The 26,406-nt window shown below is 37.6% G+C and overlaps 1 protein-coding gene across 1 annotated transcript in view; it reads right to left on the reverse strand.

The window, feature by feature from the left end:
* Window positions 1-638: 638 nt before the first annotated feature.
* The window catches only part of LOC134795154 (uncharacterized), an 84,335-nt gene continuing 58,567 nt past the window's right edge, over window positions 639-26,406 (reverse strand). The window contains exons 2-6 of the mRNA XM_063766988.1: window positions 24,147-24,283; window positions 8,878-8,927; window positions 6,273-6,468; window positions 4,588-4,821; window positions 639-1,802 (exon numbers count right to left, since the gene is read on the reverse strand). Coding sequence (XP_063623058.1) covers window positions 702-1,802; window positions 4,588-4,821; window positions 6,273-6,468; window positions 8,878-8,927; window positions 24,147-24,283 — 1,718 coding nt within the window. The 3' untranslated portion in view covers window positions 639-701. The remainder of the gene's footprint in view (window positions 1,803-4,587; window positions 4,822-6,272; window positions 6,469-8,877; window positions 8,928-24,146; window positions 24,284-26,406) is intronic.

The raw sequence follows: 26,406 nt of genomic DNA on the forward strand, positions 1-26,406 counted from the left end.
TCGGCAGTTTCAAAACGAATTTCATAGGAAGATTTTTGGTGGAACACTAAGTTCCCGCCTTCAGTTAGAGCCTGCGCGGAAAGAGAAGAGTCGTTGAATGTATGGGGCCCAATACATTCCACGACTCTTCTCTTTCCGAACAGACTCTACAAACATTTAAGTTAGATATACAAAATTCGATCCAAAAACTAGCGAAACCGATGCAAGTGTATCTTTTGAAACCTGGTTCTTTCATGCGATTTTCTTCCTACACTTATTAGAAATGTTTCATTTAGAATTTAATATCGTGTCGAATTGAGCCCGAGTTTGGAAGCGCATCACATGTCGGCTCGACGTAAACACGATCCTATCTGCCGGAACAGACAAATCGAGTTAAATCCTATCGTTCAAGTTAATGAATAATACTTTATTGATCTCGGAGCAAGGCTAAAATTTTAATGCTTCTGTAGATTTTTTTTTCTACCAATGCATTGTTCAAAGTATTGTATTGTTGTTGTTTTGGAAAGCGCTGGTGGCCTAGCGGTAAAAGCGTGCGACGTTGAACGTACCAATATCATATATATTTGTATAGGTACCTTACCTAACTAAGTACCAACAACTACATACAAATTATGGCTGAATGATAAATTAAACAACACTTGGGATTTATCACTATCTTTAGTTGCAAAATTAAAACTAGAGTATGTACAATTTGTTCCATTTTAAGGTGCTTCGTCTGATCGTAAAGGTAGGTACTGGTGACGTCTGCTGTACAGTGGTCGGCGGCCAGCTGGTGCTGGTGCCGGCGCTGGCTCCACGGAAGATCGCGATTGTGCCTGCTGGCTTAAAGAGCCTACAGGAATTGGGGTAACGGCGTACCCTGCAGCTACTAAAGCTTGAAACTCCTCAGGGGTATATGCCTTGTTATTTCTGGGAGGAGGCAAATGAGCCCGCTGGTCATCAAGACTCTGTCCGTGCTGTTCAATATTCACTTGTTCGGCTCTGCTGGGTTGCTCTGGTCTGTACTGCTGTACTTCTTGTCTGTACTGTTGCGTCTCAAGTTTGATGGGCTGGTCTACCCTCAGGGCCTGTTGTTGCCTGAGAGGTTTCTTCGGTGCCAAGTTTTTACTTACATATATGGCAGAATGGGGTGGTTTCGTGGGCTCGACTCGGGCTTGCTCTAAACCTAAAGATTGCAAGTCATAACGCGGACGCTGCTCTGTTCCTCTATACAGAGGTCGAAGGTAATATTGTTCACCAATAACTTGAGCCGGTTGAGGAGAGGCACGCACTTCTTCTGATGCAGGCTGTTCGTAGTATTTTACGGCGCGCAATTTCTCAGGTTCAGGGAACCTTTTCAGATAAGTGACAGGCCTTTCAATACTGGAGGCAGAGATTCTTTGAGGTTCTTGCCTGGCAGCCTGAAGTCTCGGAGCTTCGACGATTCTGTATTGTTTAGGAGTAGCTTCAGCCTGTTGATATTGAGGAACAAATCGGTAATTGATTTGAGCGCGTGGCTGATGCAATTTGGGTGCTGGCACAATCTTAAGACCTTGGGGTTCTGGGCTTTGATAATAAACTTGTTGAGCGGCAGCCGGTGTTGGCTGAATTGGAGTGTAGCGAAGAGCTTGTACAGTTCGTTGGGCTTGGGGCTGGGGAGCGGGTCTGTACTGAAGTTGTTGTTGCTGAGGCTGTTGTTGCTGCACATTGGTCGTCTCTATTAAGTACTGCTGCGGGGCGGATGAAGCCTGCGGTGGAGTGATTTGGACCTTAGAACGGACTTTAGTCGGCTTTTTGCTTGGCTTAGTGATGTACCTGTCCACCTGTAACAGTTTGAAAATATCATGTTTTACTTATCTTTTCCACATAACAAATAACACACTGTGTAACGTTTTTCTGCAAATATATTGTAGGCACCTAATTGTTAAGGCGCTACGCGCTGTTTTTGGCCGTAAACTCCTACTTTCTAGAGTATATATCTTCTTAACGGTTCAACAAAAAAATATGAAAAAAATATATATGAATCTACGTTTTATGTACAACATTTGTAACGTTTGACTTTTTTCCTGTGAATTATAATTTTTCTAATAAAGGAACATTACGATAGGCCGTTTTGCGACTAACTTTGCCTATTTCTACTAAACGGTTTATTAGATTAAAGTTATTTTTAAACTAAAATAAATGTTTTAGTCGACACTACAAATGCAACGTAGAATAATGTTAATCAATCAATATTTTTTTAAGAAATCGAATATTTTTCAACATTTCGTGCGTATACAGCTAGAAAAAGGCGTGGCCGGCAGTCGTGTGGTAGCTTTGAGACGAGGAGGCTATGTCGCTCGTCGCTCCGGGCCTTCCTTGTATTCTGCATGCTTGTGCTGAGCCCAAGTGCAATAAAATTGGAGTTATTGTGGCCAAAGATTAAATAACTGCAGAAAGTTGATTTGGTTGTGACGCGCGAAAATGGTATTTCGCAGCCTATGACAATATTGCCACTTATGTTACGTTTTTAATAAAGTTCGATTCCTAAAAAATAATAATAAATTAATCAACATTGGCAATTTATGTTGTAGGTATAGACTATATAGTTTGATTCAGAAACCATTACATTTTTAGGATTCTTCTTCTTCGCCTAGCCTTTTCGCATATCATTTGGGGTCGGCTCTTCTCATTCTTTCTTCTTTCTTCATTTTTCGCCAGGCGTACTTGTTCTGGGTCGTCGAGACATCTATTTACATTTTTAGGATTGTTACCTATTAAAATGATGTTAGTTTATTAAGTAAATTATGTTTTCTCAAACATGCGTGGAAATATTGTCATTAGGTCATTACGTCCCGTCCTTATTTGAACTTTTATAGGTATTTCCTCGCATTTTTTGAGAGAAGTACTTACATACATATTATTTCAATCGCGATAACATTTACCGGCCTTATGTTCATAAAATATACTTTTCATATCTCATGCTCTGAAAGTGGGTCGTTGTTGTTCTAAAAGGTGCGCAGAAAGTGATACGTTTATGCTCTAGCGCAGAAAAGTGGTGTACTCCTCTGCGTCCCCGTCCCACGAACAACTGGGTGGAAACAAAATGGAAAAATAGTGTCTTTATTTCCTCGCCTGGAACAATTGGTAATTGTTTAATTTTACTTATCCCACGTTGATTCTTTTTTTATAAAAAATGATGTAAGTAAATTGTTAAAAACAAATTATTCTTGATTTCTTTCGTTGAATTCTATTTACTCAATTTCACAAGGCGGGAACCAAAAGGAATACACCAAAGATATTTTTTTAAACCTTACACTTGCGTAAATGAGCAAAGGCAGAATCTTATACAGCCACAGTTAAACGTTTGTATGATATTAAATTTGTTTTTAAAGTTATTTAGAACTATATTCATAAAAATAAAATAAAATACAAGATAAAAATTTCTTATATTATTAATTAAATTGTTATTTAAGATTTAAAATACTTTTATTATGTTATTACGTGGTGCGGCGCACCAAGGTCGCGGTGCGGTCCGGTAGTCTGATGCGGCTTTTAGTACGAAAAAGTATAAAATTAAAAAGTAAAAGGAAATCCCGCTGATTTTCATACTATAATGAACAAATCATTTTAAAATTACTCCATTTTATTAAAAAATGTGTTTTCATAAATATTGCAATCTAAATGATTTTCGCTAGGGGTTTTATCTTCACACATGTAAAGTCTCCGATTGCAAGTAAGTCCTAAGGAAAAAAATCATGGCCGTAGGTCTATAATATTGGATACTTCAATTACTGATTTTGCGAAATTGCCTTGTCTTGTTTGGTTTCCTCGCATTCGATATGAAAAGTAGAGTGTTTAACTCGGGTGAAAGGCACCATTTCCATCTCGGACTATTGGCGCTCTCACTGCGTTCGAGCGCCAAACTACCTCGACAGAAATGGGTGCCTTTCAACCCTTGGTTAACAATCTACTATTCTTTGCTGTCTGTTTAATATCATACTCGGCCGGCATAATTATAATAGGGATATCCCGGCCATGTGTAAATATTATAAATATCTTCTTTCGATAAATGTTTTTTTATGTGCTAGTCAGCAAATGAGCCGCCTGTTGGGAAGCGGTCATCGTCGCCCATGGACTTATGTCTATGTTGCTTATGCAACATCACATGTATTAAGAAAGTTACAAAGGTAAACCAATAAAATGCCTGCGTTTTATTGGCTTAAACCTATTTAAAAATCAGTAAACTTTAATTCTCTTTGACAATCATTGTTATAAATTATTTATAACAATGATTTATTTATATTTGTCGTATTAACCGTGAAATGTAATTTACGACCTCCACTAAATGCATGATCTAATCATACATCATCATGTTTGAAAACAAAATATCTGCAAACAAAAGATATACGAGTATAGCGCTAACTGCGCGCCTCTGGGCTGTATCTTATTCTTTGAACCTTCGTGGCGGTGCAGCGATACAAAATTTACGTACGATCGCAGTGAGCGGGGTAAGCGGGTGGTGCGGGTACAGAGCGCTTAGCTCCACCCAGACGCTCAAGGGCATTGGGCCTACCAATCGTCTTAAAAAGAATAAAAAAAAATTGTTATTGCTATTCTTAACTGTACCTGTTGATATTGAGGTGCAACGCTCTGCGTGGAGACCTGTTGAATCTGTTGTTGTACATAGGACGGCTGGTCTTGTCCTACAGGCTGCCCTAGTAGCGCCAGGAGCTCTCGGTCGAAAGAGCTGGGATTGGAACTGGAGTCGCTAACTGACAAGGCAGCGCCGACTGACGCTTCCCCGCCGTTGGCAGAGTAGTGGGGACGGGCAATCACGGCATGGGATGGGTGAAGAGACACCTGAAAGTAAAAAAGAACTGTAAATACAAATGTTGGTGCTTATTCATTTTATGAAAAAAATATAAAATGCCTTTATAACAGGTTTTATGTGGCAATTAAGTAGTTCAACTCGTGGTTAAGTATACTTTGTATGGGGTTTATCGGCCCATTGTCGTAGTGAGCATATTAAACTGTAGAGTTGTAACAATAAATCCCATACTTAAACTTGCGGTCCTGTCCTCAATCATAGATTTCAGAATTATTACAAATACAATCATTTGCTTGGTTTGGGATGATTTGATTGATTAATTAAGCAGATAATCCTGAACAGGTTTGTAAAAAAATCTGCGCTCCTGTTAAATATACTTGGTCAAGCAGATCTTGTCAGTAGAAAACGGCGGCAAATTTGAAAAATGTAGGCGCTAAGGGATATCGTCTCATAGAAAATTTGAATTTCGCACCTTTTTCTACTGACAAGATTTGCTTGACCATCTATAAATACATATAGGGTGACTGTTATAGTTATTGGCCACTACATACTAATTGGCCACTCTTAACAAATCAGAAAGAAACAAGCCAATTTAAGCCTTAATGTTAAGAGTGGCCAATTAGGTACTAATGTAGTGGCCAATAACTATAGCAGTCACCGTATGCGATTCTGCTAATGATTAATTAATCCCTTATGTCGATAAATCTCTAACGTATTATCCGCAAAAACTAGACCATGACCGCAAAAATTACACAAATCATGCTCCTAAAGCGGATTTAGGCTCACTTAGGCTCAAGCAATCTTTGTGGTGAGTAGGTTTTTTGCAAGGCATGATAAATGTTATTCTTTGGGATTGAAATAAAAGATAAATCTTCTCACGTACCGCACTTACCGAAATTGAAATCCCATTTCATACCCGGAATGCCCTTAATGGCTTTCTCGTAGATTTACAATAAGTAGAAGTTATGAATCTGAAATAAAATTAACTACACGTGGCCCTTTCCTTATTGAGTTACGTACGTGCTTCCCTAGATAGTATAACTAACTGAGGCGCAGAAATCCCGGCTCAAGATTTGCCAAAGGGCAATGGAGCGAAGTATCCTGGGTGTCCGAAGATCTGACAGGGTGAGGAACACAGAGCTTCGCTCCAAAACCCGAGAAGTTGATGTTGGGGTGAAGACCGCCAGGCTAAAGTGGGACTGGGCTGGACATGTCTGCCGGATGCATGATGACAGATGGGCCAAAATAACCACTAGCTGGCATCCCCAGGGTAGTCGAGGCAGAGGCAGACCGAGAAAGAGATGGCGGGACGACCTGGATGCATTCCAGCGGGATTGGCGGGATTTTGCTCAGCACAGGGAGGATTGGAAAGGGAGAGGGGAGGCCTTTGCCCAGCAGTGAGACACACACATAAAAAAAAGTAAGGTTTGTGGCTACGGTGGTTTTATAAACATGTTTTGAAGGATTAAGAACAAAATACAACCTGCCGCGCAGTCTGCGGCTCCACGTAATAGAACTGCTGCAGATTCTCCTTGTGCTGCGGCTGCGGCTCACTATACAGCTGCTGCAACTGCTGTCCACTAGTGAGCGGTGCTTTTCTCTCCGGCTGTAGCTCCAGCAGCTCTTGGGCGTTGAGAGAGAACACCTGGCCTGGCCGGTACTCCTCGGTGGCAGAGCGGCTGAAATGTTCGGTTATAATGGTCATACTTCAAAATTTTAGATAAGGTTATGTTTAGATTACATTATTTTTCATTATTATTTACTAAAGCAGGATAACGCGTAATTTCGTTGTCATGAATCATGATATTTTATTATTGTCGTTTTATTATGGCTGAGAGATGATTTAGTTTACTTGTAGACAACTAACCTAATTGAATACGCCATTGGTTATTTAAGAAGAAAAATTAATAATTAAGCTTGTTGTTTAATATATTAATATTTGTTAAAATGAATAAAGCCAGCCTTAAAACAAACGTATTTTAGGTCCATATTTTCTCATATGCTGTCAATTTATATGATACTTCCATACAATTTCATATTAACATGCCAATAAATAATGTATTACACCAGTTACAGGCAAAATGTCTACCCCAAAAGTCATACCTGTTAAGCCTTAACATATATTCTAGAAAAAAAAATTTCCTGAGCCATCATAATAGGTTATTCATAAATCCAAAAGGTAAAGATAATATGCAATCAAGGGTAGGATAGTTTATGGTGTACGAGTAAGTAGTCAATAGATAAGTATAGGTAAATATTTAGTTAAAATTTCATTGTTGGCTAGTTTTACAATTTTTTGTTACACAACTGGTTCATACTAATAGTGACAAATAAAATAACGAAATAATTCCAGAGAACAACTTTCAGTTAATAAATAATTATAAGTTAATAAAATTCAAGAAATCTATCAATTTTGTGAGTTTAGGAAAATATAAGGCATATACAGTCTGTTACCGGCAAGTGAGCTTTTTTTAAAACAGGGTAAAGTGACATAGTTCTTTAACTTAACCATGACCTTAATTTAATTAATAAACTAAAATTCAGTTTTTATTAACTTTCTAACAAAATTTTAATTGCCAGCAATGTACAGCACAGTAAATTGACAAGTAAGTGCTAATGACAGCTCTTCATACTTTGTTTATTATTATTACGACGTTTATTTCAAGACTTAGCGATACCAACAGCACTTAAGAGAACTACACCAAATTAAAGGCACTAGGCTCATTGATAAACACTTTATTAGCCAACTAAATTAAACTAAAATTCAAACCCCACATTTTAATAAAAATTACACTAACCCCACATAATACGAGAACTTGACGTTGGTTTGGTACCTGTTTCCCGTGCATGGCCCTTTCAGGCTGGCTAGGGGTGATTGGCCTATTCTCACGAACTCGCTGAAAAGCCGCTGTTATCAATCGTGCATTGTGTGGATGTCGTCAATTTGGGAAGTGTTTCCGATAAAGCCTTATGCCTTGAGCTGCAGTTCCACGTGTATTAACCACTTTCGAGCATCGTAACCCATTTTAAAGAAAATCTAATACCAGCTTGGCAAATTTTTTGCTTTGTTTTGACAACCCGACGTGTTGACGACTTTTGAAATTGTCATGTCAAAGCTTACAAAAAACTCTTTAATTAATGTATTAAAACCTCCATACATGAATGCAATGATAAGGACGACAATAATTTTGTGATAGTTGTCTCAGTTTTTTACCCCCGTACCACGACATGCCTTGTACCACGTGCGTTAGCGACATGAGTAACGACAGATACGCAGTACACCCACTACATTGCGTGTGCGGATTTCGGAAATTTAATTGAGCAGTTAATTCACATAATTATGATTTGCTAATACACGCAAACAACTGCTAATGGATCATATTATTATCAGTTTTAATAGATGCCCGCATGCCGGTAACACACTGTATTATTAGTTGATTGAATTACTTAAGAAAGAGTTTAAAGTAAATTTTCATTAATGAACTTCGAGAATTGATATAATGAAATGAAGATGCCCGTCAAGTGAAGATTGAGACCCAAATCAAAGTGATATTGGAATCTGGAACGTATATTTGAGTTCAGTGAACTCTGAAACTGGCAACAAGATTTCAAGATTTCTGGTGAGGATTTCAGACAAATTAAATCAAGGCCTGGTTGGCACGTAGCCAATAAAACCTGAATAAATTGGCATATTTTATAAAATTGTTTTATTTTTCAGAAAAAATACTTTTTTACTAGTTATCGTTTGTGTTTAAAAACTAACTCTAGATTTTAGTTCCTGGGCCTTTTTGAGCGTTTTGTATAAAAAAACTGAAATGTATGATAATTACATAGTTAGTTACTACTGGCTTGGACTTAAATAGGTTGCTATTCAAGATTCGAGAAGGCACATATTTGTTTAAGATTTCCAAAATTATTTACTTATACATTTTTTTTATTTACTTAGTAGCTATTTAATCTTTATTTTTTAAGTACATTATTGCCTTTTTTACGAAATACAATAAACCACTAACCAAAATGTTTTAAAGGTTTAAAGTTTAGGGACCATAATAAATTAATTCCAGTGTCAGATAATTTATTAGTATTACCTGAGTCCTCTGTCATCATCTTGGGGCTCTTCAACAGGTGCTACTTGTTCCTGAAAAACAAAAACAAGAATGTATAAAGTTACATGGAATAAAAAAGAAACCGGCCAAGTGCGAGTCGGACTCGCAAACGAAGGGTTCCGTACCATTATCTATAAAAACGGTCACCCATCCAAGTACTGACCCCGCCCGACGTTGCTTAACTTCGGTCAAAAACCACGTTTGTTGTATGGGAGCCCCACTTAAATCTTTATTTTATTCTGTTTTTAGTATTTGTTGTTATAGCGGCAACAGAAATACATCATCTGTGAAAATGTCAACTGCCTGGCTATCACGATTCGTGAGATACAGCCTGGTGACAGACAGACGGACGGACGGACGGACAGCAGAGTCTTAGTAATAGGGTCCCGTTTTACCCTTTTGGTACGGAACCCTAAAAAAATTACTATAGGTTCACATATTTAAACTTTTAGCATTTGTACAGTCGCCCCCACTGTTAACTGTACATCGGTGGACCTTATGCCTTTTGTAATAAGGTCCACTGATGTACAGCCAGGAGTTTTGCTGTGTGTACGCATTACCTGTAATATATTATTTTACTACACTATTATTCATATTCTATGGATTAGGAACTAACCCACATAGAATATGGTATGATGATAGATTTAGCAATTGAATTTCATTGAGCTTATAATCTATAAGTACCTATACTGTCAAAAGTCAAAGGCTTTTAGAAGAAAAGCAAAAATGCACTTGGAATTGGCGCTGCAATATCTGGACGGGTTTTTAACGCAGCACTGCTTTTAAGCCAATCGCCGATATGGAATTAACGTCCAGAGATGACATTCCTATCGCTTAAACTACGTACCAACAAGTAATTTCAGGCGGCCCAGTATATTTACTCGTAATACTTGTTCCGTCTCTAAAGGTCTCGTGACAGTGGTTATACCAAGGACTGGAATACACTATCAGCTCAGCCTCTCTTGCGACATTTGAACTTTACCAATGGATCTCATAATAACACTACTCGTAGTCCGTTTCGCTTGTTATTTATATTGTTGCAAGTGAGAGTGTTGCGAGCTATATCAAATTGAGATCAAATAGAGATGAACTTTCATTCTAATGCCGCTCCTGGGTTCAAGCTTAATTAAACTACGTAGCTTGCTCTATTGTATAACTAACATTCCATGTTTTTCAGAAAAACAAGGAACAAGTCGTAGTGACCATAGTTTCTGAAAATGCTAAGCTTTTTAAATGTTTTAAGTAATGCCACTATTATTAACATTAACCAACACCATTCGCTAGTAGTTAATATAAGCGAGACGTTTCAACTGCGCGTGTCTGTTTCTTCATTTTAACACGTCGCTAAATATACTTAATACTGCGTAAATGTGTGCAGACATGTCCTAAAACTTTACAACATGTGTGCTTCGTACGGAAGCAATGAATCAACTATTATCCTAATCAACCTAATCGACACTTAGCCATTATTATAGTAATATGATCATCGTATCGTGATTGATGACTGTTTCTCAAGAGATCGAAAGTTAATTTGTAATCTACTTTTTCAGTATAAGTTTACGATAGTTATGTTAAGGATAAAACTATAATACTAAACATGACATAATTATATTGATTGGTCCATGTATTTTAACTTAAAGGGGCCCACTGATTAACAGTCCGCCGGACGGTATCGGCCTGTCAGTTAGAACAAAATTTTGACAGTTCCTAACAACTGACAGGCCAATACCGTCCGGCGGACTGTTAATCAGTGGGCCCCTTTAACCAATTTAAAAAGCGCATCTTAAACGAACACTAAATACATAAAATAAGACAATATTTACACAATTAAGTAGGTCCAACGCGACAAATTAGCGATGTGACAACAGCACATGTCATAACACATGCGTACAAATTACTTAGTGAAAGCCGAGGAAAAATGAGACAATGCAGCGATTATCGGGCATTTTCGAAACTGCGCGGACGCGGCAATATCTTTTGCACAACGTGTTGATCAATCATATACTACTACATACATAGGCATGTATGTAGTAGTACCTACCTAGTATGATCTTCTTTTCTTATCTTTCCATATTTAGTATGTAAAATATTACAAAAACAATGAACTTGATAACAGTTTTTTATTTGAAGTTTTGAAAATTTCACTACTTCCACCCGACAAGAGCAAAGCTATTAAGTTATGATGATGATGATGATGACTACGTCATCGTTTCATGTTGATTTATTTAAGACATAAAATTAGGTATCTAGTTTGGTTACTTAATGAGAATAAAATTTAATAATTACCATCAAAAGTCACGAATGATGTCCAGTCAGTGTGTCATGACTAAAATAAAACAACGTGAGAAAAAATCACAAAAATAATTACTACTATGAGTGTAAAAGACGTGATATTTTTCTGCCGTATTAAAAGAAAATTACGATGAACATTAAAACACTTTGGCACTTTAATATCCGTCGAGAAAATCGAATCTTTTCAACGGCCTTAATGGCGGCCGGCAAAAATGCGACCTTCATAAAATACTTGCAGTAAACTTGTCTCACAGAATAAACATCAAAAGAAAATGTACTACACGTTGCTAATTGGTACTCGTACATCTACTAGGTATATTTCTCTATTAACGATATAAAAAATAGTTCTACCAGTACTATTATTTCTACCTAAATATGTTCGTTGACTAGGCGCATGCAGTCGCTTTGGAACAATTTGAAACATGGCTCAAGCATTGTTTTTTTGAAAAATGTTGTAAGTTTTTGCGTTGTTAAACAATATATATATATGCATATTAGGTATAGGTACTTGTATAAAACGGAATTGTAAGAATGAGCAGCAGCACGGACGAGTGATATCAAAATGTGAGAAGTACTTAAAATAAAAATTGAAATTCATTTCACACTGCTAATACTTGTATAAACTGCTAATAAGTTCGAATAAAATAAAATCACCGTCCGCGTCCGGAGCTTGGCAACCCGCCGGTGACAGATGTTCACTGTTCAGTGCAGCACCGCGCCGATAGTTCCGACTCGAAGTTGGCTGCCAGTTGTACCTACTCGTAAACTATTATGGCTAACTCCTTCAACTTTTTCCGATAAAGTCAAGCAAACTTCCGTTTCAGATTTTACGACAGTTCTAAGTGGAGCCGATAAATGAAAAGAACTCCTAACATTAATAATTTTCTTAGAAAACGCAGACATTTAGGTAGGTTGCAATTAAAATGTAGTACCTACTTCTTGTTTCGAATGCTCTGCCCAGCTTAAGTGGCTCCCCATACGAATTGATCGTAATTCTCATACTCTTGCTTTTCTTTATAGCATCCTTTTCAACCCCTTTACTCCTCCATATTAAGATTATATAAGTTTAAGAGCGTTTCACTATCTCTTTTCCGTCTGTCATATATTATTATTATTTCATCTACAAAATTTTATGACTCGTTTGAGGTTACGGGCTGTTCGGCTGTGGGACGAACTGCTGTTAGACATTAAATGTGCAAAAACTCTTCAAAGCTTTGAAAACCTACTGAAGAATCATTACTTGTATCTTACTTAGTGAGTTACTGTGTATAATTAAGTATACCATTATGTATGGGTATGTATATGTTAGTACCTGTGTATTTACTTACTAAGTATGTACTGTCTGTTGTATTTGTCATTTTTCTTATTCCTTTTTAGGGTTCCGTACCCAAAGGGTAAAAAACGGGACCCTATTACTAAGACTCCGCTGTCCGTCCGTCCGTCCGTCTGTCACCAGGCTGTATCTCATGAACTATGATAATCAGATAGTTGAAATTTTCACAGATGATGTATTTCTGTTGCCGCTATAACAACAAATACTAAAAAGTACGGAACCCTCGGTGGGCGAGTCCGACTCTCACTTGTCCGGTTTTTTAAACTATTTCTTGCACTATCTGCTGCCTGTTATTAAAACTGTTTATTCGTTATTACATGTTACATCATCATCATCATATCAGCCAGAGGACGTCCACTGCTAGACATAGGCCTCCCCCAAAGAGTGCCACAATGACCGGTCTTGCGCCACCCGCATCCAGCGGACTCCTGCGACCTTAACCAGGTCGTCAGTCCACCTTGTGGGGGGTCTACCCACGCTGCGCCTTCCGGTACGTGGTCGCCACTCGAGAACCTTTCCGCCCCAACGGCCATCGGTTCTACGGGCAATGTGCCCCGCCCACTGCCACTTAAGTTTAGCGATTCGGAGGGCTACATCGGTTATTTTGGTTCTGCTGCGGATGGCCTCATTTCTGATGCGATCACGCAGAGAGACTCCAAGCATAGCCCTCTCCATTGCCCTTTGGGTGACTTTGAGCCTTCTTATGAGGCACACAGTAAGCGGCCACGTTTCACTTCCATATGTCATCACTGGCAACACACACTGGTCGAAGACTTTCGTCTTGAGACACTGCGGAATATTGGACAAAAAGATGTGCCGTAGCTTCCCAAACGCTGCCCAACCGAGTCGGATTCGTCGATTAACCTCTTTCTCGAAGTTGGACCTACCTAACTGGACAGTCTGTCCTAGGTATACATAATCGTCTACAACTTCAAGTGTAGTCTCCGATTGTAACAGGAGTTTGTTCTACACGGGCATTTGACAGGATCTTCGTCTTGTCCATGTTCATCCTCAGACCAACTCGCTCGGAAGCTTTACTGAGGTCATTGAGCATCATACTCAAATCCTCCGTAGTCTCAGCCAAGATTACTATATCGTCCGCAAACCGAAGGTGAGTGATGTACTCGCCGTTTATGTTGATGCCAAGCCTTCTCTAGTCCAGAGTCTTGAAAACATCCTCCAATGCAGCGGTAAACAGTTTAGGAGAAATAACATCGCCTTGCCTGACTCCCCGCTGCAACGGAATAGGTTTCGAGTTCTGGTCCTGGAGTCGGACTGACATAGTGGCGTTCTCGTACAAACACTTCAGCACTTCGATATAGCGGTAATCCACTTGGCACCTCTGGAGAGATTGTAGTACGGCCCAGGTTTCGATCGAATCGAAGGCTTTCTCGTAGTCCACAAACGCTATACTCCTCAGTCTTCTGTATTACCTGACGGAGCGTATGGATGTGGCCTACGGTACTAAAGCCTCTTTGGAAACCGGCTTGTTCAGGAGGCTGGAAGTCATCTAGCCTGCGTGCGAGACGGTTCGTAATGACTCTTGAAAACAGCTTATAGACATGGCTCAGAAGTGAGATGGGTCGGTAGTTCTTGAGTAGGGCATTGTCACCCTTTTTGAAGAACAACACCACCACACCTCTGTTCCATGCCTTAGGCGTTCTCCCTTCGAGTAAGACGGAGTCGAACAACTTCTGAAGGGCCGTAAGGACCGGTTTACCACCCGCCTTCAGAAGTTCGGCTGTGATTCCGTCTTCACCGGGTGCCTTGTTGTTTTTGAGCTGTTTGAGAGCCATTCTAATCTCGTACGGGCTGATGTCCGGGATGTCTTCGGTATAATGTCGGGTCAGTCTAGCTCTAGGGTCTTCCGCCAGACCAACTTGACTTTTAGTCGATGTATATAGCTGTCCATACATATTACATGTTACGCTTAGGTTTTATGGAAGAGTTTGCTTACAGACAAGACCACCTGTTGCTAGCTTTAACAATATTTTAAAACTGTTTGAATTGTTTTCTTTTGTTGTGCATTAAATAATACTTAGTTTAATTATTATTTTCCTTATATAAGATCTTTTAATTTATGAGCATCAATTAATTTAGAATTAGTTTAGCGTGTTCCACTAATTATTTTCGCAATACCTTATCTCAGACAATAGTGAGAAGACTTCGCAGGGAACAATGCCAGATAGGAGATAACCTAATAGCAGAATGAGGTTGATTAGAGTATTAAAAGATGATCTACTACTTATATGACGGCTTGTGTAACATCTAAGTATGTTACATTGAAATACGGTTGGGTCAGAGATGATTAGAATGTGTATATGCATTTTTGTGTATTTCTCAATTTTTTCAACGTCGTCGAAAGGGTTATGGTTCAAAATTAACACCTACAACACCAGAGGAGTTGTAAGTGCTTTTCCGGCACTTAAAATGGGAGTATACGCTCTTTCTTTGAAGGTTTGAATGTCGTGTCAGACCGGAAATATGGTGACAATTCATTCCACAGGCAGGAAGTTTCTGGAGAAACGCACAGTTGAGGACTGCCAACTTTGTAAGTATTTGCGACCATTTCACCAAAAATTAAAGAAATTTAGCCATCATAATTTTACTTAGCCATCACCAATTTATTTAGCCATCATCATCATTAGCCTACATCTAGTATTCTCTCAGCCCTATGTGCAATTGGATTTGCAATTTGCAACGTAATACTCGTAAGATAATTGCAAATAATTTCCCTGAGTAATATTACACTGTTTATTTTTCTACATAACAAATGATCTTGCTAATAGTTATTAAGGTGCAGTGGGTTCAGAAAACGAAGTTTTTAAAAAGCCGTAGCTCTTTTTTGGTTCACAATACGGCTGCCATACATTCAATTAGCAATCTTGAGGGCTTTTTCTAGTGACTTCCGCGATTCGAATCCTAAATTTTTGACTTTTGCTCGATAGAAAACGATCACGAACATAGGTCTAAAACGGACTTTAAACATTCGTAACAATTTGTGCACAAAAGATAAAAATATGAAAACTGCTTCTAATAACGCGCAATTTTATGCTTGAGCGAATTCCGCGATTATTTTTATTTTTATTTTAACATTAAATAAATAAGTTCAAAAACATGATATCAGCGGTCCCGTGCACGCAACTTCTTTGATCAGATGCCCGCTGGGCTTGAACGAAGGCGGTCCTATCGCGGGGCGCACTAAACTGACAGTTGTGTTTTGCAATTATTTTGACATTAAATCATATACGTATACGAAAAAGTATACCAGTAGACAAATTGTATTTACAAAAATAGGGTAAATTAATTATCATCACATAGAGCTCGAGTCTCATCTTAAATTTGATTTGTTGTTGTTTACGGGGGATAATTATTGAAAAACGCAGTAAACTATCTTAAAACAATACGGTTCTAAAATCATTTAAGTAATTTGCTCCTTGAAACCCCGCTTAAAATGAAAAAAGTTTGAAGACTCATACTTACTGATTGGAGTTAATTTTCATTATGCTGGTATTACCTAATATTGCGTAATTTTAAAAACGTACCCATGTGACTTCTGTACGTCAACGTCAATGAACTGATTGTGATGACAATTTTGTGATCTTGTATTTATGTTAGAGAACTTTTGATCTTCAAATATTACCTATTAATATGGAACGATATGTAAATATTTCGTGTACTACTTGAAAATCTTGAAGCGGTACACCTATTTTGTTGCTGTGAGGTCCGCCCAGATTTATAATGCGGTTACGTGCTGTTCTGCAAACCTTCATGAAATCAAGAATAAATAAACGACTATGGTCTAGCCTCAGTCCTAGTGAGTTTTTGCGGCTCGTGAGGCCGAGATATACTTGCCTACGAGGCTTACAGGCCAATACCGTTGCGGACTGGTTTACTGTGATTGTCTATGTATCGATTGTTATCCAAATTTACTATAAAATAAAACAAAGTTTCTCGTTCAATTATATTCTGTGCATATTTTATTTTATTATTTATACCTCGTCGATGACAAACAAGCATACGGCCCGTCTGATGGTAAGCAGCCTCCGTAGCCTATGGACGCCTGCAACTCCAGAGGTGTTAGGTACATGCGCGTTGCCGTGCCTAACCCTCCGCACCCTCGTTGATAACTGGCAACCATACTCACCGGCAGGAACAATACTATGAGTAGGATCTAGTGTTATTTGGCTGCAGATTTCTGTAAGGTTGAGCTCCTACCACACAAAGCGAGATGTAATTCACAGTGCCCATACCTCTCTTTTGGACGTAGTTCAAGGACCAGAGGAATGTCCATATATCTTCGTTCAGTATTTTCGTAGTAAATAACTACACAGATTCAGATTCTGAACATATAATCGTAAGTTTACCAAAAATTTGGCGTAGCTGTACAGTCAGATGCAGAGAAAAACTATCCGCCAAAATTAAATTTCCACCCTGCCAGGACTTTATTTATTGATGAAGATAACGATATGTTTGCAAAAATGTAGTGATGAACATAGGTGGACAGTAATTTTGGATGCGTAGGGGAGAGCGGGGAGAAACGCAACACTTTGTACTTTGACCTTAGTTTCTGGCTAACCGTTATTATTTTGATGAAATGAATGTAGTCATATATAACTTCATTGCATGTTCTGTACATTAACATCTTGATTAACCTTATAATTGTGTATTTTGTATGTAAGTACCAGAGTGACTAAAAAATCGTCTTTTGTTACTCATGACCCCGTTGGCGTGCAGAAAGTAACACGTGTGGGTCAAAAGTAACAAGATACAGTGGGCTGTAATTAATATAATATGATAGGTATATCAAATCAAAAAGTACTAATTAAATATGTAAATTATTATTGATCACACACTTTAATATTTGCATTTTAACTAAGTACATAAACATTAGCATTTTAAGAAAATAAATCAATATTAAGTCCTCGTTAGAAATTGTTTTTATTTCAAGTATCAATCAATTATTCTGTTATAAACATGTTTTCTACTCAGATAATTCAGGGTCAGTTTTTTCACTCACAAATATGGCATACATCGTTTAAATCATCATTGACGCATTAAGCATGTGACACCATATTAGATTCAATAGGTATATATTATATGGGATGTAAATGTTACTTTTGTACCTATACGGCTTTGTTACTTTTGTACCCGACCGCATTTTTCTGAAAACATGAAAGATATCTTTGAAACGGAACGTGCTCGAGAAAATAAATTGCAATCAATCTAATCAATAATCAATATCCCTTCGGGTGGCAGGGCCTCCGGTTGAAGGGTAGGAGAAATGGCGCGGGCATTTTTTTAAATATGCCCCTGCGTGGCAGAGGGCGGGAGCCGGACACTTCCCTAATTGGCGGCGAACCGGGAGACGGTTCCGTCATAACAAGCCCGTGAGTGGCAGAGACCGTCTCCCGGCCTCTGTGCGACATCGTATTTCGCGCCTAAAATAAAACCGTTAAAACTATGCCTTGCTTGCTTACTCTTGCAAGATGCATTCGTCAATAAACAAGGATGGTATTCCTTAACGGTCAAATTCCCGCGTAAAATAAAGTTTATTAGAACTGTGTGAACCATATTAAATGTATTGTTTTGTCATAAAAACTGCTTTTTCTACAGTCAATTGTTTTATTTCCTAATTATACGTATTTTTATACATGAAAGTAGAAAAAACTTGGTAATAATATGAGATTTGATCAAGTCCAGCATAATTCACGTAAAATAGAATGTAATTCATTGGTATACAATCAAATAAACCATTTTATGCTGAATTCAATAATATATAGTTAATATATATCATTCATACATATTTTTTGAGAAACGGTCATATTTCTAACACGCGCCAAATTCGCGATGACCATCCTGGAGGCCCCGCCACTTGACGTATATTTTTTCAAAATGGCCGCGCCACTCAACCTCAACCCACCGTTAAATCTGAGGCGCCGCCATTCAACGGCTTGTTATGTCTGTCCGTCTCCCGGCTCCGTAGAGACCGGGAGCCGGACAATGCCACTCTAGGGGATATGCAAATATTCAGAAAATGTATGTATTTTAATACAACGTAAACATCAAATAACTAAAAGTCAAAAAACGTACTTTTGATTCGAAAAATCACGTTGCGTCCTCTCACAGAACCTAATAGCACGTGGCGCCCGTTTCGACTGAATGCAAGTGAAGGGGGCGCCACTGTCTATTACCTAATAGCAGCGGAGTGGTGTTTTGACTATTAGATACACCTACAGAGCAATAGTTACTTTCCTTTCCACCCGCCGTTACGTTTGTCCCCGCTCTCCCCTACATTTCACTTGAAAAAGCATGCAAAATTTTCTTATTAGCTAGGTACTACAACTAAATATATACAGATTGAAGCTAAGCTAAGGTAAGTAAGTTATATAATAATAACATCATCGGAATACACATAATATGATTTCAAGGAAATTGTCATTGAATTGATTTTGCGCCTTATCGAAAGCCCTATTGAATAGAGTAGTACCTAAATAACGTTTTTCATCTGACGACTTCTGTATTTATTCGGTTTATTTAGTACGCGTATCTAATGAATTCGATTTTAGTTAATTTACATTTAAATACGTCACATATGACATGAACAGACAAGGAGAGTAAGATAAAATATATTGTTTCTCTTCCTTCTTTCAATGGAACTTTTTTAGAGTTTCTCTTCCTCAAAGGAGGCTAGTGGTTAACACGAAACTTAAAATACTCTCATTTGCATCTTAAAAAAAACAGGATGGGTCACTGACCTGTCCCAGTAAAGTGAGGTAGTGTGCGTGAAGTGTGCTTGTGTGTGAAATGGGGTAATTTGACAGAATCTGAAAATTTTCCTCGGGCATACCTCGCCTTAACGACTGTGGTCTATGAACACGTCTCGCTGTAACCGCGGAATAGAAAGAACATTGCATTGTAGCAATTCGTGTCAAACCCGGGCTTTCTCTGCGAATCCGGTGATTAGGGACATCAATAGTGGCAACCGATTTTACGATGTGTAATAAAAAGTCTAGGTCTACGTTAAAAATGCCGTCATATAGAACTTAATAACTTAGAAAATGGATAGAGGCAACCATTGTCAAAGAGTTCAAGTTCTACGAAATTCTTTTCACATTTATTTTTATTTTGCTATCGAATGTCTTGGACAGTAGCGATCAGATTAGCTACTCTTTATAAAACGTCAAAACTATTGTTACAAAAGGTAATATGAGAAACTGAGACGGTCCCGTCATAATGAATATGTATACATACCTACCTATACATACCATAAAATTATGTGAATCTCTTGGACACACACGCTTCATCATAGATTTTATCACTCACACAGGCATGATCGACAAGCATGTTAAAATGATTAATTGTTAGCTATTCATCCAATATGCAGTTCGTCCAAATTGTATTTTGTCTATTCGTCTAAAACGCAGTTCGTTAATAATATGTTGCAAGCAGTTCGTCCAAATCGCGATTCGTCATGTCGCATATCGTCCATATCGCGATTTGTCATTACTTCATTAGGTACGCAACTAGTCCATTTCGTGATGTGATTTAGACCGACCGACGTTAAGTGCAACAATGAAAATAAAATGTTTAAATAAAATTCAGGAGAATTCATTCGGATTGGCAAGCATATTTGGCCCAGTGCCTAATGTCGCACGGCTTCCATATTTGCTCGGAATTTTGCCTCCGGTTCTATTTCCTGTATGTAATATACCTACTTACAAATACAGGGCAGATGTTGTGTCGAGGCAAATTTTGCATATCCGCTGGCATAAAGTACTGGCTAGTTGTGACGAAATCTAGGGCACAAAAGTGAAAGGGCGAACTGAGGACATTAGCCGTTGCAAATAAAGTCGCAGGTCTAAGTCATAATGTTATGTTAGGTAACCTGATACCGTGTATTGATAGCAATATTCAAATGACAATGAGGTTTGCATGGTGTTAGAAGGAGTTTTAGGTAACTATATTATAAAAGGTAAGTACCTACCTATATTTTATTCTTGATAGAATGTAGTTACCTAACTATGAGCGCAATTAATTTCGACAACTCCGCGAGAATTTATGACTTTACATAAACACAAAGGAAATTGAGAGTTATAGGGAAACTTTCTGGTAAAGTTAAATAATTAATAATGGAATTAAGCTGTGCTGGCCAGAAAAGGCGCTGACTTACAAGACTGCACCAAAATAATGCAATTAAAGATGCATTACACAGGTAGTGTAAGAGAGGTTGGTAATTAATTATATTATAGGTAATTATTATATGTACCTATATGTACTTAGTAATTAAGTATTTATTTTGATACAAGTTGAATTCATTTGAAATTTGCAAGAAGTCTCAAGTGTTTACTCAATGATGATGAACTCAAAACTGTAAAATTGCATAGACGCTTTATTAATGATATTCGTTCATAAAGTGGGTATGCACGTTTGCAGCTCGCTATGCGTAAAACTGGCATTCCATTTCTGACATTGACTTTACTTATGATACATTATCATCGTATGTATCGATCTTCAAAGTCTTGTTATTCAAATTAAGTATTTTATTTGCATCGTTCTAGTGGTTTGTGAACCGCGCCGGAACGTGCGATCTCTGCCTGCAGTCGGGGGTGGAGTGACACCTAATGAAGTTTAGCGAGCGAGGTAAAATATACATCGTCATTGTGGTCAAACTACATAATAATATAACTTCCTAAAAAGTAGGTAGGTAGCAATAATATAAAATTAAAATTCATATGAAATCATCTTCTTATGAACAGGCAAAAATATAATGAAAAGATTATTTTAAAATTTCGCATAACTTCATAATCCTTTAATTCAAACTTGACTCGATCCCGTAAGCAGTTTTGAGATTAACGTTAGACTTGAAGCCAAATTACATATGTGACGTCCCACGGTCAAAGGTACCTTATGGCGGGTATGGAGTTATGCATACCCCAGTAATCTACAATAAATAAGCTATCGATAACACAAAAGATCAACCTTCTAGGTTGCGTAGTTACAGAGATATGATTTTTTGAAAATAATGTTGTGAAATGAGCAACTTTACGATAGAGAAGTTTTAAGTTTAGCCGCCTAAAAAACTATGTTCCTGAAGTAAGTTACATAGTTGACTACCTACAAATAATAATGCCTTATATATCTGAGATTAAAAAAATATTGCGACTTGTTCTGTAATGCAAATAGAAACTTTTGATATCGACTGATTTATGTGTATACTAACCAATCTCTTGAAAATAAAGTTTTATTTCATTTTCACGATTGATTGCAATGAGCTCTCAAGATTTAAATTTTATCTATTAGAAAACGACACTGACAGACAGTTTAAGCAAAAAACAATACCGATTTAGAGGTGAAAATGTATTTTCTGACTTTTTCATATAAAATCACAAAATTGAATATTTTTACTTTTAATGTGACACACAATCAATTTTTCTGAGCACATATGAAAGAAATTCTGTCATTCAAATGAAATAAATCCTAAAACCCCAACTAAATACTATATTTAACCCCTTATGCCACTTTAAACTTACATAACAATAACAGTATTTGCTCCATACATTTACGAAAAGGTACCTTATGGAAATAAATCTAATAATACATCACTACAAAATATCAATCATATTATAGTTTATCTTTTATGAATAGAAAATATTAATTTACATTAAACTGCCCCCAATTTAATTAGTTCAACGTCATAATAATCTTAAAAAAGACCAATAATTTGTATGTAATGAAAAGGTACCTTGTGGTCAAGTTACATGATGAGGCATGATGATGATGGAACAGTTAGGATAAACTAATAATATTTTGGGGTTAAGATGGTATAAATCGTCTATTTCTTATCAATAATATATTTCGGTTGCTATTGAAGATAAGCGGCATTGAGGTTCAATGACCTCAGATATTCCATAAGGTAATGCGTCGGGTATTGGCATTTTTCAGCAAACCAATGGCTGATTTACTGCATGCGACCAAACCAAATGAAGATTATTCTAGTTAAGAAAGACTTGACGAGAGTAACTTTGGTATAATAGCAGTCTACTTGGATTTGTGATGTCGGTCTATGTACGGTTATAATATTTGCGAGGCGCCCCAACCAGAACTGAAATTATCAAATTAGTTTTGCAGAATGCTAATACAGTTCTCTACCAAACTTCTTTTCCCGTATTGACTAGTTTTTTTGGGAATTTTCAATCTTTTTTCCATAAGGTACCTTTTCTACTAAACTCTGAGACGACATTACTAGGCTTATAACTAACTTATAACAAAAATAAAAACAGGTAAACAAACGTTACGCATTAAGGTTTCAGATCACACAATAAAAAAAAATTGAGCATTTTTTCACCTCTTTACAAAACATTTAATATCTCCGAAACTAGAAACCCTCATAAGGTACCTTTTCCCGTGGAACGTCACATATTTTACAAGGGCAAATGATAGTTTATTGCCATGTTGGCTTCTAGCTCTATGTTGTTAAGTGGAAACCTGATACATGTACTGCCAGTTGCAAAGGACGCCATAAACGTTTGTCTGGAAGAAGGATCTGGCTGAGTAGCTGTCTGTACATTGTATGACAATCGAATTCATATCCTGTGCTGCATAAGCAAAGAGCTACCTGTATATTGCTGCTTTCTACACGGTCGGCAGAGACGCGTTGGACAGAAACCGGTGGAGACAGATCATCCGCTCCAGATGCAACCCTGATACTGACCACAATCCTCAGACATGAGGGACCGACCAAAGGGAGATACCTGTATATTGCAGGAAACTCTCGTTTATCTAATTGCATGCCTATGCGACAAAACTAACATGCACATGGCCCGATTCGAACAATGCTTATAAGAAGTACATATTTACTTCTGTAATACCATGGATTGCGACATAGTTATTTGTTTTACAAGGAGGCAAAGTTGTTGTTTAACCGCTCGTGCTAATATTGATACCCGAGCAAGCGAAAGATTCCAAAATTGATTCACGAGCGTAGCGAGTGGTTCGAAAAATGGAATCTTGAGCGTTGCGAGGGTTTCAAAGCACGACGGTTAAACAAAATTTGCCCCCGAGTGAAACACAAAATTTTTAACCACACCAACCCGAAGTAAATATTAAATGTAAAATATCAAACAAAATCAAACCAAATCAAATCCAAATGAATGTTATTAAATATTTATCATCCAAAATCATCATTTATAAGTCAATTCTACCAGCAAATATAAGAAAACAACTCAAAATTTGCATTTGATTACTTTGCGTCACGTGTGAATAAAATGCAACTTTGCTATCAGTTTTAGAAGTGCAAAGTAAGCCTTTCCGAGCTGGTGTGGTGAAAAATAAATTATTGTGATTATGAAGTCACAGCGGTAAGATACCGATCTGTAAGGTCAAAAGTGGCATTGCTTGAACCAAAATACGTCACTTTTGACACTGACAGATCGGTATCGTACCGCTGTGACTTCTTATAAGCATTGTTCGAATCGGGCCGTAAGTTGCACGTGGTGTTTAAATTCACGTTTTGTATATTTATCACACCAAGTTTATCTCGGAAATCTTGGCCCCCAAGAGCTAGTCAATTTATATACCTCGTCAAGTCGTAAAGAGTCCTTGTACAAAAATGGTTATAATTTACCTGTTTTCTAGCCGTCCTGTAAATGAGGTGAGCAGGTAGAGCCTCTTCTTGCGTTTGCCGTTTGTCCTTGTTTTGTTCAGGCTCTTTCGTATCTTCCTTTTCTTTCACATCAGCTGCGTGAGCGAAGAGGATTATCGCTGGAACAACGAGATAAGGAATATTAATTTGGCATATTCAAAGCCTTTTTGGATTATTAACACACTGCGGTGTACGCTGCTAACAATTATGAGCCAAGTGAGCGCACCCGTAAAAAAATATTTGACTTTGAGTGTAATGTAGTGATAACTCGATGAGGATAAAAGTTAATCTTAATTTAAATCAGAGATTTAACGTCACAAATAACAATCATACGTCGTACAAACTTCTGACTGTCAAGTTTCTTGTTGTGTTTACCTCTGTTGGCAAGCTTCGATATTACTATGGAAGCCCAAGTTCTCATTAGCTACCAAGTTAAGAACTAGACCGTTGACAATCAAAACAATTTGTTGTTAGGCAATGCATTGTGCATTATCGTCGTATTTTTGCTTTGTTAACTTGGCCGATTAATTCTCGTGTTTCTGGATTCCGTTTCAGTACCTAACTGATATTTACTAGTCTCGCGAAAAACATAAAAAAAAAAAAACCTACCTACTCTGTAATCTATATTGAGACTTACGGCCTGATTCGAACTTTACGATACGATCAAAATTTGCTAAAGATACGACATGGGACATGGACTTAGAGCATTTTAATAACTGGAGTCGCCTTTAAGAGCTTACCCCTCTGCCGAAAAACTTGCACAATTGTACAAACTTTTGTATGGAGTTATGGACTGACATGGCGTGACGTTACGAACAAATCATGTAGAAATAGCAATACATTTGACGTCAAAAATCGGCAGACTGTTTCGTAAAGAAAATGACGATGACATCTCCAGTTACTAAATGCTCTAAGGATATAGATCATACAAAAACGTCACTTTTGATACTGACATATCCGTTCCATGTCTTATCTTCAGCAAATGTTTGACGTAAGTATCTTAAAATTCGAATCAGGCCGTTAGAACAGTTATCACTTATCATACTCAATTCAGCTCCTTACATAAATTTACTTTTTCAGCAAGGTCTGCAAAAGAGATATGAAATTCACGGCCGAAGCAATACTCGAATACGTTTGTAATTATCTACTTCAATAAGCACGGCTACAGAGGCTGGATTACGATCCAACTTTTTTTCTTGGATTTTCTTAGATTTGGATGAATATTACGGATTAACTTTCTCCTTTGCTTTTTTACGAGTATAAGAAGTATTTTTATTCGCTTTGAAATACAAATTGCTATTTCAAGCTTTGTTTATCTTATTAAGTTAAAGCGCCTGATTTTTTATGAAGTGGGAATTGGCACAGGCAAATTGAAAATGAAAGACAATTTTAGAGCAAGATACATCCATAAAACGACTAAAATAAAAAGCAATGAGTACAGTTTAGCTCAATTATGGAAAAAAATGTGACCAGATAAATACCTAATGAAAACGATATAAATAGGCATCAGTCGTTACCTTTACAGAAAAACCTGATTCCTAGTGCAAGTTTTTCTACAATTGAATGTGCTGAAGGATTTTAAGAACATTGAATGTTCTTAAAATCTCAAATATTTTTTTACAAATTGTATTGATAGTACGACTATTAATTAAGGTTTATATTTTCAACAACTAGAGGTATACCTACTTTAGAAATAACAGATAACGAGTTATCTAGTATTGATAGTAGTAGTTCTGTAGTATTGTCCAGGTTCTGTTAAATGTGCTAAGGTTTCACAACACATAGCTCTCTCCCACGCCGTAGTCTTCGCAATTAACCACAAGGGGAACGATTTAACGACCACGTCGTTCCCAAAGGTCAAGAGCATTTATTTATTTCATTTTTCCTAATTGGAGTTTATATTTATGGACCTGCTGGGATCAAATATAACAACATCATTAGTTATCGTTTAACTTAGGACCACCCCACACTAGCGTCTTTCGAGCGTCGGCGTCTAGTCAGTTAGTCAGTACTATGGAATATGGCGTTCGCTGCGCAGTAGCGTCAACGTTGCGTTGAGCAGCAGCCATAGTGGTCGACGCTCGGGAGATGCTAGTGTGGGGTAGCCCTTAGATTAAATAGTTTATTGCGGGTTGCCTTGATAGCATGATCACCGGGATTTTCTTTCTGAAAATATATATTTGGACAACATTATATGAATTCCGTGTTTGTTGTGTTATATTTACTACTAAATGACGCTACC

The sequence above is a fragment of the Cydia splendana genome, chromosome 1, assembly GCF_910591565.1.
Source record: "Cydia splendana chromosome 1, ilCydSple1.2, whole genome shotgun sequence".
In the NCBI taxonomy this organism is placed as follows: domain Eukaryota; kingdom Metazoa; phylum Arthropoda; class Insecta; order Lepidoptera; family Tortricidae; genus Cydia; species Cydia splendana.